This window comes from Danio rerio, chromosome 3, assembly GCF_049306965.1.
Source record: "Danio rerio strain Tuebingen ecotype United States chromosome 3, GRCz12tu, whole genome shotgun sequence".
Classification (NCBI taxonomy): Eukaryota; Metazoa; Chordata; class Actinopteri; order Cypriniformes; family Danionidae; genus Danio; species Danio rerio.
Window position 1 is genome coordinate 5624791 of NC_133178.1, and position 14901 is coordinate 5639691.

General features: G+C 39.2%; 2 protein-coding genes across 3 annotated transcripts in view; both read right to left on the reverse strand.

Moving 5' to 3' along the window:
- LOC110439329 (uncharacterized) overlaps positions 1–14084 on the reverse strand; it is a 28579-nt gene extending 14495 nt beyond the window's left edge. The window contains exon 1 of the mRNA XM_073944092.1: positions 13864–14084. The gene's annotated coding sequence lies outside the window, so the exon portion shown is untranslated. The remainder of the gene's footprint in view (positions 1–13863) is intronic.
- Positions 782–14084, reverse strand: LOC101884473 (uncharacterized). 2 transcript variants are annotated; one of them, XR_012400768.1, is made up of 3 exons: positions 13864–14084; positions 2806–4950; positions 782–1604 (listed from the first exon to the last, which is right to left on the reverse strand). XR_012400768.1 is itself a non-coding variant. In XM_017354707.4 (2 exons), exon 2 carries the CDS (start codon positions 4943–4945, stop codon positions 3857–3859), a length of 1089 nt encoding a protein of 362 aa, XP_017210196.3. In that variant the 5' UTR covers positions 4946–4950; positions 13864–14084; the 3' UTR covers positions 782–3856. The 2 variants fall into 2 exon arrangements, 1 of the variants encoding a protein (XP_017210196.3); XM_017354707.4 differs by having other exon boundaries at positions 782–4950.
- Positions 14085–14901: the final 817 nt, after the last annotated feature.

Genomic DNA, 14901 nt, shown 5'->3' on the forward strand with positions numbered 1-14901 from the left:
ACTTTAACCGTTGTAAATATTGACCACAATACTATTATGTGTTGGAGGCGAATCGATCAGAACTACATAATCTGAAGTGTAAACAAACTACAAACATGGCGGACGAGCGGGCCCAACCGTCAAAAAGTAGAGGCTTCGGTAACATTGTGTGAATGACTATTAATTAACATTTAGCCGAGTGGAAAATATTTAAATTGTGTTTTCCGCGTTATATTTCCTCTGCAACAATAATGTCAACTAATATAAAGACTTGTTTGGACATTACCTTCTGAATGTTATCCAAATACCTGAAGAGATTTCTCAGCATGAAAGACTGGTGAATGGCAGATTAACCTGCTGTTGCTTCTCCAATATGGTAGGCAACTAAATATGTAAGAAATGTGGATGATGTGTCGAGATGACAAGAATTTAGTATAAGAATAAGGACACAGTTAATGAGTTCAGAATGGAGAAGATTGGACTCATTTTAAATGTAAAAATTAAAAAAAAAAAAAAGTAGACTGGCACTTTAATTTCTCTTCTTTTCCCCCTGTATTTCTTTGATTTCTTCTCTTTACTGAGGTGTTCCTATCTTGTTTTGTAGATCTGTATCACAATGAGAGATTATCTTTGCTTTTCTGCAGTTGACATCATGTGTCATGAGTAAACAACCTAAATGTGGACATGCAACAAAGAAAACACTTTAAACGTTAATATATTTTACTGATATGATGTAATAAAGCAGCAGAAATCATTTAACATTATAAGAAAATGAGTTTTATAATAATATAAACTATGCAAATAGTTTTTACAATAAAGTTTTATTAATACAAGTCAACATAACTGCAATACATGAAATAATGACTATGAATATTTTTCTGATAAAACCAAGCAATTATGGATGGAAAATCATCATTCAGATAGAAATCCACCATTCAGTGATCTCTTACACCCGTGTTGGTTTGTGTCGTTAAAATGTACACTGTATTTATTTTTATTGTTTAGATATTGCCTAATTAAAACACCTCAGGAGCCCCAACATCACTCTACACCCTATCATTTCCTCTAAATCGCACAAAACTTGTGTCATTCACACAAAGCAGCACAGAAGAATGACACCGGTTTTGTGATTAAGAGAAAATGCAGTGGAGAGTGACATCATGACTCCCGAAATATTTTGCTTATATCTAAACAAAGTAAACAGATACAGTGTTTGTTTTAACGGCTCAAACCCTCACAAATCGAGCACAAACGACCTGTACTGATTTGAAGTCATTTGAGCAACAGGGGGTGAAAAGTGACGTCACACGGTCAAAAAAAAGAGCTTCATATTAAACCAATACAAACGTTCGTTTTTGCGGCACAAATCAGCACAAATGAATGGCAGAGTTTAGGGATTATTTGTTTTTATGGGGAAAAACAATTTAACGAAGGTTCAGCACCTGGTTCTGGGACATGTAGTTTGGGCAAAATTAAAAGTCAGGCGAGGAGGACCTCTGCTGGTGAGGGGAGTCTTTGGGACCGAACCGGCCACAGGTTTACCCAGGAGGGTTCCTCTGGATTATAGCCCTCTCAGTCTATTATGGCCTGTTTCCACTGAGTGGTACAGTGCGAGTCACCTTTGTCTTAAAGGGTCACGAAACACCAAAACACATGTTTTGAGCTGTTGACAGTCGTATATGTGTCCCACACTGCTAAAAACACTATTAGGACACCTATATTTCACTAAAAAGTGTAAATTGGTTGTTTTTGCGTTATTTCAAGCAAATTCGTACTTCCGGTTTGAAACGAATTTTTGAAGCTGCGTCACGGTCATGACATAATAGCGTGTATTCCAGCGTGCAGACTGGGCGTCTGTGCCAGAGTGAGTCTTATTACGTCTTACAGTGTGTTGCATTAATGCATGAGTAAGGCTTGGTTCAAACCAATCAGCGCGCTCTATTGTGCAACTTCATTAATATTCATTTGTGTCACCGTGTTTACACCACAGAGACGCCACGTTGTGTTGGCAAAACAAGCGTGAAGTGTTGTTTTATAGTTTGCTGCCGTTAAGTTTCGTTTTCATTTTCTCTCTGTGAGAGCTCATCTGGATCACGTGTGGATTAACAGTGTACGCGACGCTCGACAACAATAACTTACGTGTCTTAGGAGGATTATTGTTTACCTGAGAGCTGTTCTCATCTGCAAACGCTGAAATCTGGATTTGCTTGTAGTATTCTCTCCATAAAGACTAGTTGCTGGTAATTGTTCTGTCTCTACAGATTTGGTAAGTGAGCGACCAGTGCTCTTTGTTTATTCAGTTTGTTCGTATCGAATTAAGTTAACTATAGCACTGAGTGCAGAAATGTTAGCACCGCATTTAGTGACCGGAATAACACACGCGGCTTTCTGACACTACCTGCCGTGTGCATCTAAGTTTCCGGGAAATGCGGAGTTTTTTTTTTCTCTCATTCGCCGTGCGGTATTAAACATTGCATGAAAAATACACGCTTAGAGCAGTTCCTCGAATCAAATATCTCGTTTGTCGCGAGGGGCATGAATGAATTCCCTGAATGAAAGAGCCAAACTGCAGTTAAAGTCCAACATTTAGTAATTCAGCAAATAATTCGACTACAGATGTCCATGTGAACACCATCACTTTCTCCTGTCTGTGTGTGTGTGTATTTTGACTCTGAAACTCGCGCGTGCACAAATAGACACTCCCACACCATCCCACTTTAGTTCCTCCGACACTTCCCCTAAACAGAGCTGGACACGCCCACTTTTCTGACTTTTTCGAAAGTAGAGGTGTGAAAACACCCTGCTGAAACGAGAGGGTTTCATGGCCCTTTAAATCTTCTCCAGCACATGTAGCCTCTGTTAGAGAGTTTCAGAGTCAAAACACACACACACACACACACACACGGGAGAAAGTTATGGTGTTTACATGGATATCTGTAGTCTAATTATTTGCCAGATTATTAAATGGTGGACTTTAACTGCAGTTTGGCTCTTTCATTCAACGAGATATTTGATTGGAGGAACTGCTCTAAACGTGTATTTTTCATGCAATGTTTGATACCGCACGGCGAATGAGAGAAAAAAACCCTCCGCATTTCCAGGAAACTTAGATGCACACAGCAGGTAGTGTCAGAAAGCCGCGTGTGTTATTCCGCTCACTAAATGCAGCGAAAATCCTACACAAGGTGAAAGTTTGGTTGTGGTGCTAACATCTTTACACTCGGTGCAATAGTTAACTTAGTTCGATACGAACAAACTGAATAAACAAAGAGCACTGGTCGCTCTTTAATCCCTAGCAACTAGAGCCGCGTCTTTATGAAGAGAAGACTAACGTTACAAGCGAATCCGGATTTCAGCGTTTGCAGATGAGAACAGCTCTCAGGTAAACAATAATCCTCCTAAGACACGTAAGTTATTGTTGTCGAGCGTCGCGTACACTGTTAATCCACACGTGATCCAGCTGAGCTCTCACAGAGAGAAAATGAAAACGAAACTTAACGGCAGCAAACTATAAAAGCAACACTTCACGCTTGTTTTGCCAACACAACGTGGCGTCTTTGCCGTCTAAACACTGTGACAGTAATGAATATTAATGAAGTTGCACAATAGAGCGCGCTGATTGGTTTGAACCAAGCCTTACTCATGCATTAATGCAACACACTGTAAGACGTAATAAGACACACTCTGGCACAGTCGTCCAGTCTGCACGCTGGAATACACGCTATTATGTCATGACCGTGACGCAGCTTCAAAAATTCGTTTCAAACCGGAAGTACGAATTTGCTTGAAATAACGCAAAAACAACCAATTTACACTTTTTAGTGAAATATAGGTGTCCTAATAGTGTTTTTAGCAGTGTGGGCCACATATACAACTGTCAACAGCTCAAAACATGTGTTTTGGTGTTTCGTGACCCTTTAAGGTTACTCTCAGACTCTTGTGTGTTATTCAATGTTTCTGACTGACTGAATCTCACTTGTGTCTCTCCATTGTGAGTCCTCTCATGTCTTTTCTGGCTTTCCAACCGATTGAATCTTTTGTCGCAGAGTGAACACTTGTAAGGTTTCTCTCCCGTGTGAATCCTCTCATGTGATTTCAGATGTGGTAACTGATTGAATCTTTTGTCACAGTGTGAACACTTGTACGGTTTCTCTCCCGTGTGAATCCTCTCATGCAATTTAATTTGTGATGACTGACTAAATCTCTTGTCGCAGTGTGAACACTTGTATGGTTTCTCTCCAGTGTGATTGCTCTCATGTGTTTTCAGGCTTAATAAATGACTGAATCTTTTGTCACAGTGCGAACACTTGTACGGTTTCTCTCCAGTGTGAATCCTCTCGTGTGTTTTTAGGCTTCCTAAATTATTGAATCTTTTGTCACAGTGTGAACACTTGTAAGGTTTCTCTCCAGTGTGAATCATCTTGTGTATTTTCAGATATGGTAACTGACTGAATCTCTTGTCGCAATATGAACATATATAAGGTTTCTCTCCAGTGTGAATCCTCTGGTGTTGTTGTAAGCTTGTAGATGTAAAAAAAGTCTTCTCACACTCAGAGCACACATACTCTCTCACACCGGTGTGGATCTTCTGATGTCTTCTTATATTTACTTCATTTGCAAAACTCTTTCCACACACAGAGCATGAAGGCTTCTCAGTTGCATGAACTCTAAGGTGATCATTCAGGCCTGAAGCCAACAGAAATGATTTTCCGCATTGACCACATGTGTGTGTTTTCTCTCCAGTGTGGATCAACATGTGTCTATTAAGGCCTGATGAGTCTCTGAAACTCTTCCCACACTGAGAACATGTGAATGGTCTCTCTCCAGTGTGGATCCTCATGTGGGTCTTGAGATTTCTTTTGTTTGCCAGACTCGTTCCACACTGAGTGCAGGTGACACGTTTTCTGTCTTTTCTCTTCAGTGAGTGAGTTTTTTCTCTCATTTTAACTTGGGGTGTCTCCTCCATCAGGCCTGAAATAAAAGTGAAAAGACATACAAGTGATGTAAAAAAAAATTATAGATAACAACTATAAAATCACAATTAGTCACCTTCTTTATATAAATATTGAATATTTGCCCAAACTATTTTCCTTCATTCATTCACTTTCAACAGCTGCTGTAACACATTGAGCCACTAAACACTGTTCTTATGATGTTTTTCTACAGGAGGAAAATGTGAATTACTTCCAAACAACTATAGTCTGTGTTAGTAAATGCAAGACTATTGATGAAATCCAGGCAGGACACTGTAGGACAACATTTAACTGTTCTAGAGCCTACAGCTAATCAATCTGTCAGATTCTGGAGTGCATCACAGCTCTAAGAGGAAAGAGGAAAAGGCAGAGAAATCTGTGTGACCCTACTCATCCAAGATTAAGGATGCATTGATTATAGATTTTGGTTGTACGATTATAGTCTGAGAAATATTCACGGTTATCATGCATTTATTAATTTCAAAACACTACTAGTTTAGAAAATGAGATGAAAACTAATAGGGTACATGCCGAGCTAGTGTTGTTCCCATACTGATAAACTTCCGGTGACCTGTTATTGTAAATTTTTTTCCATTTTATATGGTTCCTTTTACAGCATCGATGTTGTAATGTCATTAAAAAACATTCAGTTAAACAGACTTTGGCATTCGCTTAGTTGTTCAAGCGCAAAACGAGACAAAAAGCCGTTTACTCGCACGCGCCCGTCAGAATCGGCAGGCTAGCGCAGAAGCTCCATTGAATATACTGGGGTAAAATAAAAGCTCATATTATAAAGACATGACGGGGGGAAATGTAATTGAATGCAGTGCTTCTTGTACAATCTGAGACCCACTTTATATCAGATATCACTCAGCCAGTGGAGGTCGCTGATTTTTAAAGAAAATTTACGTTAAATGCGCTGATTTTTGCATTGGCATACAGTTCACCGGAAGCGCTTAACCCAGGATACTGGCAAATTAAAAGTCCTATTAACATGCTTTGGCATATACCCTATTGCTGCTCAGTAACCAATTAATAGAGCACAAAATAATATAAAAAAAAATAGGGGTGTAACGATTTATCGTTGTACGATTTATTGCGATGCAAAAATGTCACAATATGCATCGTGGCGTTATGACGATTTGATTACGATATGACGTCCGTTTTCTCTTATGAGCTGTTTGCACGTGAGCTACGTTCCACCTGCTGTCGCACGTGAGTTCAGATTGCAGCAGCAGTAATGTTAGCAGACCAAGATGTGTGGAGCTGAAATAGAGGATGACCCATCCTCTCAAAATCAGACGTCTGGCAACATTTCGGTTGTACAGTCATTGCTTTAGACTTGTCCGCTTTTTGACACGCATACTGGGTCAAACATCCAAAGTTTTAAAGTCTTCACAGTGATTTGCATACTTTGCACAGCGACAGGGATACCTCCTAATGGTGTTGAAAGAGTCACATACTGTATTTATAAGGTACAATTCACCCTAAAATATCATTCTGTCTTCATATAATGATGTATTGGCGGACGCAAAATCACACATGATGTGAGCTGACCGTGAGCTGTTACTACAGAGGGCGGACTATGATAGACGCGCGCGTATGGCAAGCCGTTTTAGAATTTAAACTCTTGTTCTGACTATCCATAAATATATTTTGAGATATCTCTAATTATATTTTGACTAGTCATAATTATAATTCGACTAGTCAGAATGACAATTAGAGATATCTGCAATTACAATTGTACTAGTACGAAATCAGATTGGAGATATCTGCAAATATATTATGACTAGTCATATTCCTCCATTGACTTCCATTGAAAAATATTTGCAGATATCTCTAAATGAGTTTTGACTTGTCACATTTGTAATTAGAGATATCTCAATGAATTTAATTAAATATGAATTAAATACCTGGAAATGTGGATTTTTTTTGCACACACAAAAAAACGCAAGTGACCAAGCAAAGCCTTAAGCTCTTACTGTTAAGTTCAGTTGAATAGAAAGCTTTTTTTTTTTGCACCTTTACTTAAATTGTTCCTTAATTTTGTCTCTGTCATTTCAATAATATTTTAAAGAAGCTTTTTAACTGTTTTATTTTCCAGAGACAGGCCTGTTTAATTTATTTTCTTAAAGAAGGTTCAGTTTAACAAGTTGAAACAAAAGAAATACATAAAAAAATAGTTTACTTGGTAAAATTTGCATTTCAGCTTAATTTTCAATTTATTCCAAATATCATGATACATATCGAATCGTGAACATTATACCGTGATACACATCGTATCGTGACCTGAGTGTATCGTTACACCCCTATTAAAAAATATATATTAAAATCCATTTCTCTTTGGACTTAAAGAGCCATGAACCCTCTTGTTTCAGCAGGGTGTTTTTACACCTCTACTTTGGAAAAAGTCAGGAAAGTGGGCGTGTCCAGCTTTGTTTAGGGGGGAGTGTCAGAAGAGCAAAAGAGGGATGATATGGGAGTGTTAATTTGGGCACGCACTGATTTTCAGAGTCAAAACACACACACACATAGGGGAGAAAGTGACTGTGTTTACTTGGACATCAGTAATCAAATTATTAAATGGGGGACTTTAACTGCAGTTTGGCTCTTTCATTCAGGATTTTTGTTCATGCCCCTCATGACAAACGAGATATTTGAGTCGAGGAACTGCTCTAGGCATGTATTTTTTATGCAATGTTTGTTACCACACGGCGAATGAGAGAAAAAAAAAACTCAGCCTTTCCCGGTAACTTAGATGCACTTGGTAGGTCGCGTCAGAAAGCCATGTGTGTTATTCCTGTCACAAAATGTGGTGAAAATCCCACACGATGGTAATAGTTTGATGGTGGTGCTAACATGTTTAAACTCGGTGTAATAGTTAGTTCGATACAAACTAACTTTCCCATCTGAATAAACAAAGAGCGCTGGTCGCTCACTTACCAAATCTGTAGAGACAGAACAATCCACAAAAACTAGAGCCGCGTCTTTATTAAGAGGAGACGAGCAGCAAATCTGGATCTCACCATTTACAGATGAGAAAAGCTCTCGGGTAAACGATGTTCCTTAGACACGTATTTCTGTCGCCGTCGCGTGCACTGTAATCAACACATGAACCTTAACTGCAGCAAATTTTAAAAGCAACACTGCACGCTTGTTTTAGAAACAAAACGTGTCGTCTCTCTGCCATCTGAAGACTGTAACATTAATGAATAATAATGAAGTTGCACAATAAAGCGCGCTGATTGGTTTGAACCAAGCCTTTCTCATACATTAATGCAGCACACTCAGAGCGTAATACGGTACTTCCAGGTACAGACGTCCAGTCTACATGCTGGAATACATGCTAAGATCTCATAGCCGTGATGCAGCTTCAAAAATTTGTTTCAAACTGGAAGTACGAATTTGCTTGAAATAACGCAATCACAACCAATTCACACTTTTTAGTGAGATATAGGTGTCCTAATAGTGTTTTCAGCAGTGTGGGACACATATACGACTGTCAACAGCTCAAAACATGTGTTCTGGTGTTTCGTGACCCTTTAAAAATAAATAAAAAATGTTTTGAAACTTAAATCCAAGATGGCGGCGCGCATTGACGCAGCGGCTCAGAGCTCTCCTTCTCAGTGCTTTGTTTGTTTGTTTTTATATATCTGTTTAATTTTTTTAACCTCAGCCAGTCAGGCGAAAATATTTTATAGTCGACAAGACCTCCTCTCAGTGGGATTACAGAGCAAAGAGACAGTTACAACAATGTTTATTCAGAACCACAGCATACCTGAGGACATAGCGAGAACACCGGGATCTCCGTGGTTTGTCATACCCGGAAATAATGGGAGGCGGCGGCGGAACAGAAGGCAGAAACGAGGAAAAAGAGCGGGTGTGTGGGGACGACTCAGGAAAACCCCACACAAGCCACTGATCCCCAGCATCTTCCTTACGAATGTCAGATCAATTGCCAACAAAATGGATGAACTGAGGCTTCAGCTGGTAGAGAATAGACTATGCAGGGATTGCTGCGCTCTGATGCTAACAGAGTCATGGCTACATCCAGGAATACCTGACGCAGCAGTGGAGCTAACAGATTTCACCCTACACCGTCACGACAGAAACCATCTCTCACAGAAACAACGAGGTGGGGGTCTTTGTATTTATATTAGTGAGAAATGGGCTAAAGACACTAAAGCTGTAGCCCCAGATTTGGAGTATCTGACAGTTAAATGCAGACCCTTTTTCCTCCCCCGTGAGTTTTCATCAGCTGTTTTTATCACAGCAGTGTATATAGCTCCTGATGCTAATGCTAATTCAGCGCTTAACCTCCTCCATAACGCTATTAGCTCCCAACTACACAAATATTCAGAGGCAGCACATATAATTGCTGGAGATTTTAATCATGTGGATCTTAAAATAGTGTTTCCCAAACTCCATCAGCATGTAAACTGTGCTACACGTGGGGGCAATCTATTAGATAAAGTATACTCCAACATTAAGCGAGGCTATAAAACAATGCCAGCACCTCATATTGGTCAGTCTGACCACATATCCCTTTTTATGCTGCCAGTTTATTCTTCACTGAGGAAAAGAGACCCCCCCCCCACCCTAAAAACTGTTACAGTATGGCCAGAGGGTGCATCCTTACAGTTACAGGACTGTTTTGCTCACACAGACTGGAGTGTGTTCGAATCCCAGCACTGTACAGACACTGTCACCACCGAGAAACACATCAGAGTGTATGCCAACCAAAAACCCTGGATGACAGGGGGGGGTTAGGATTTTGCTGAAGGAAAGGAACGTCGCCTTCAAGTCTGGTGACAAGGAGCGTTACAGTGCAGCTAGAGCAAACCTGAAAACAGGCATCAGAGGTGCCAAGTTGAAATATAAACACAAAATTGAGGGATATCTCCACAGCAATAATTCGAGACAAGTGTGGCAGGGGATACAAAATATTACCAACTACAGACCCAATCCCAGGTCTGTAGGGGTTGACAACACACTAGCAGAAGAGCTTAACTGCTTCTTTGCCCGCTTTGAACAACAGTCAGCAGAGGAAGCCACATTGCATTCACTATCAAATCCTAGCCATGTCTTCACAGTGGAGGAGGATGATGTGAGGAAAGTGCTGAGAACAGTAAACCCCAGAAAAGCAGCAGGACCTGATGGCATTACAGGGAGGGTGTTGAAAGACTGTGCAGATGAACTTACAGGGGTTTTTACAAAAATATTTAATCTGTCCCTTAGCCAGGCCATTGTTCCACTCTGTCTTAAGGCCTCAACAATCATCCCTGTCCCAAAAAAGACCACCATCAATAGTCTAAATGACTACCGGCCAGTAGCCTTAACCCCTGTTGTTATGAAGTGTTTTGAGAAGCTGGTAAGAAGTCACATCCTCCAAAGACTTCCTCCCGCATTTGATGCCCACCAGTTTGCATATAGGGAAAATAGATCAACAGAGGATGCCATAGCTATAGCCCTTCACACTACCCTGACCCATCTAGAACATAAAGACAGTTACGCCCGGATTCTATTCATTGACTTCAGCTCTGCATTTAATACAATAATTCCAAAAAGACTGGTCTCTAAACTAAATCATCTCGGCTTTCCTTTCTCCATTTGCCTCTGGATTCAAGATTTCCTCAGTAACCGTTCACAGAGAGTCAAGGTAGAGCACCACGTCTCTTCAGCACTCAGCCTTAGCACAGGCTCCCCACAGGGATGTGTGCTGAGTCCCTTACTGTACACTCTTTATACACATGACTGCACTCCTTTCCATTCAAGTAATACTATCCTGAAATTTGCAGATGATATTGCAGTGGTCGGGCTCATCACGAATGGAGATGAGACCGCATACAGAGATGAAGTAAACCAACTGGCTTTATGGTGCACTGATAATAACTTGGCCCTCAATACCTTAAAAACAAAGGAAATCATAGTAGACTTTAGGAGGAACAGACCAGATACTCTGCCCATTCATATACATGGGGACTGTGTGGAGATTGTCAGTAATTTCAAGTATCTGGGCCTGCATCTGGATCAAACATATCATGGAAAACCAACACTATTGCACTGGTCAAAAATGCACAGCAGCGACTCCATTTTCTAAGGGTGTTAAAAAATAACAACTTGGCCCAAGAACTGCTAGTGTCCTTTTACAGATGCACTATTGAAAGTGTGCTGACGTATTGCATCCCAGTGTGGTATGCCAGTTGCACTGCCCAGGAAAAAGCTGCTCTCCAAAGGGTTGTCAATACAGCGCACAAAATCATCGGCTGCACTCTTCCCTCCTTAGAGGAGTTGTTTAAGGCCCGCTGCTACAGCAAAGCATGCAGCATCCTGAAGGACTCGTCTCATCCAGCATACCACCTATTTCAAATGTTACCTTCGGGAAGACGATATAGAACCATAAAAGCCATAACAAACAGACTAAAAAATAGCACATATCCAAGGGCTGTTGCAATAATGAATGGACATTAAATTGAGAGTGTTTCTGGCCAAAATTATTTTAATCTTTTTAATTTGCTGCTAGGATATGCACTTGCCACTTTATACACTTGGACATTAAATTGTATGCCTTCCTGGCTCACATTTTATTAACTTTTAAATTTGAAAAGCAGCTTGGAAATGCACTTGCCACTTTATATGCACATCATACGCACTTTTAATATTGTATTGTAACTCTTCATTTGATTTTATATTTTTATCTCTTTTTAATTATTGTTGTTGTTTTAGATAAATAGGACTGCACTGAAGGGAAGGGCAAATGTAAATTTCGTTGTATTTTGTACAATGACAATAAAGAAAGATTCTGATTCTGAAATACAAGTAATAATTTAACGTTTAAAATAAATAAAAGAACCATGAAATAAAATAAATAAATAGTTTTTATTTATTTATTTATTTATTTATTTATTTATTTATTTATTTATATGACATGGACATCACAATTACACTGGACAACCAAATGCATTTGTTTAAGTGTTTTAGCAAACTTACTAATTCTCAACACCTGTCCACAGGAGGCTTAAAATTGACAAAATGTAAATATAATAAAAACATACACAACATTACAATTCTTTACATAAAATTTCAGCAGGCAAAAGCAAAGGCGACATGGTCCAATTAACTAACAGTAGACTAATTGTGCAAACACTGCTGTTTTGTTTTTAACCACTTTTTCGGAGCAATACTAAAAATATTTATATTACTTTCTGATTTTAAGCTAACCGGTAAATCTGGTTTGTCTAATGTAAATGTAAGCATCATATTATTTCCCTTTTAAATAGAACAAATGTAGTCAAAGACTGCTGAACCTCTGTCTGAAATGCACTATTATGCGAGCAAACCACGTGCCTCCATTGGAAATAACAAACATGTGCGCGTAAAAGATGGGATATGTGAATGGCCCTTAGTTAAAATCCTTCTCAGCCATACTTACATTTGTGTTTTAAGCTTGGAACGTTAAACTGGAGCACAGTTAACATAACTTTTAATTGCTGCAGTTTCGTTCCATGCAGTAACGTGGTGTTGGGAAGCTTTTACGATTAATTAACTGTGACGAATTAAACCGCGGTTAATAGTGAAATCGGTTAATCGTTGCATCCCTACAAAGCAGTCATCAATAACTAAATAGAAACAAAAGACAGAGCAGACAAAAGAAAAGATAAAGGATGAATTATTTTTAAAGCCCTGTGCTTATTAAGATTGTTTTTCTTATCCCATTAGCAAATCATTTTGCTTGTTTTAAGCAATCACTTAATTTTGAGTTTTTTTTTCAGAAAACAAGACATAATTTCTATTGCTGTTTCACGTGTCTAGTACAGAGGTCTCAAACTGCCGGCTTGCGGGCTATTTGCTCATATCAGGAGCTTTGACTGCATAAACTCAGGGGAACAATGTCTGAGTGCATCAGTGACATCAGGTTTTACACTTATTTTTGCTGTGCTTGAATGTTAAAGCGGCCCTCATATGATGCCCTGGTCTTATGTATCTTGATTTTTTTTTTTAGATATCTGTATTGAAAACAGGACAAAACTACTAAGTTAGTTATTATTATTATTATTATCATAAAAGCTCAGGGATGTTCAAGGACAACATGTTTGTGCACTTTCTAAAGATTTTAGATCTGTTTTTGAATAAAGGGTTGGAAATGAATGATTTTCTTAAAAAAAATGATCTGTTTCATCAAATAATCAAAAAAGAAACCGACAGATTAATCAATTATTAAAATAATCGTTAGTTGCAGCCATAAAAAGTACATTTGAGTGTGTAACAGAAGAGTACGCAGAAGAGTATGGCACATACTCCTTCCTCATTAACCGAACGTTATGTTGTTTAGTCACGTCCCCTTTCAATCATCTCCACACATCATCCACATTTCTTCCATATTTCAGCAACAGAAAGATCTGACCCTTCCTATCTGAAGATGCAGCTCAACTCCTTGTTCAAGCTCTTGTTCTCTCCAGACTCGACTATTGCAGCTCTCTGCTAACCGGGCTCCCAGCTAACTCTCAGTCCAGTCCAGCTTACAGAACTAAAATGCCCATCAGTGCTTCACACCCCAGTCCAGCAGGTGACAGTAGAGCACCTTTAATGTTGATTCACCACAAAACATCTACAGAAGAAGAGTCCAGTGGAGGAGCTCCAGACTTCTGTTCTGTGTTTACTTTATTATTAAAGTTTTTGCTTCTGAATGGGCGAGTTTGAACTACGAGTACAGTAATAAAGACAAAGAATAAATCTTTAGTAACGTAATATAGTTTAGCTTCATTTTTTACTTGCTTAAAAAGAACTCGGGGTTATAATTCAGTCAGGAAAGCGTGAAATTTGCATCTTAATCCCTTTATCTTGCTTTTGTGCGATACCCTCTGAAAATAAGAACTCTTAAAGAGTAACATAAATAAGGACAGAATCATACCTGTTTGTGTATGAAATATCAGCTGAAATAACAAAGTCCAGCGTTCCTGATCGCTTCTGTAGAGGAATTTACAGTTGAGCCCCAATATATACTGAATAAAGGCAAGCAGCTGAAGTATCCGTCAGATAAACAGTCTGGCAGCAGAAGGTTCAATATAAAAGCTGGAGTGTGTTGTCGTGATTTCTTCAGCACTGAACCTCCACACGAGTTTTCCTTGCTCTGAGCTTTTACTCGGATAATGCCTCTGCTAACTGTGTGCTCAGCACTACTGCCATCTAGAGGACAATAACAGCAGCATCCACTAATCGCCACATCCCCTTTCATTAGAGAGAGAACATCATCTGCAGAGCAAACCCAAAATACACTGCAGCTTTGCTTTGTTTATGGGCGATTGTAAGTTTACGCTGGTGACGCCATCATGTTTGTATTTGAATGGTGGAAGGCGGGAACGCGTGTTCAAAATGGAATCAGTGTTCCAAACCGCAGAATGTTGATAAGATGTCAAAGGTTCTGTTGTATTTCCGGCATTTCTCGTAAGAAATCTGAAGTACTTTAACCGCTTATTTTGCTCACAATATTATTATATGTTGGACGCGAATCGATCAGTGCGACATAATATGAAAAGTGTAAACAAACTACAAACATGGCGGACGTGCGGGGCCAACCATCAAAAAGTAGACGCTTCGGTAACATTGTTTGAATGACTATTAATTAACATTTAGCCGACTGGAAAATATTTAAATCACGTTGTCCGCGTTATATTTCATCTGCAACAACAATGTGAACTAATATAAAGACGTGTCTGGACATTTACCTTCTGAATTTATAGTTATCCAAATACCTGAAGAGATTTCTCAGCATGAAAGACTCGTGAATGGCAGATTAACCTGCTGCTTCTCCAGTATGGTAGGCAACTAAATATGAAAGAAATGTGGATGATGTGTCGAGATGACTAGAACTTAGTATAAGAATAAGAACAGGGACACAGCAAATTGGTTTAGTACGGAGAAGTTTGGACTCATTTTAAATTTAATTTCA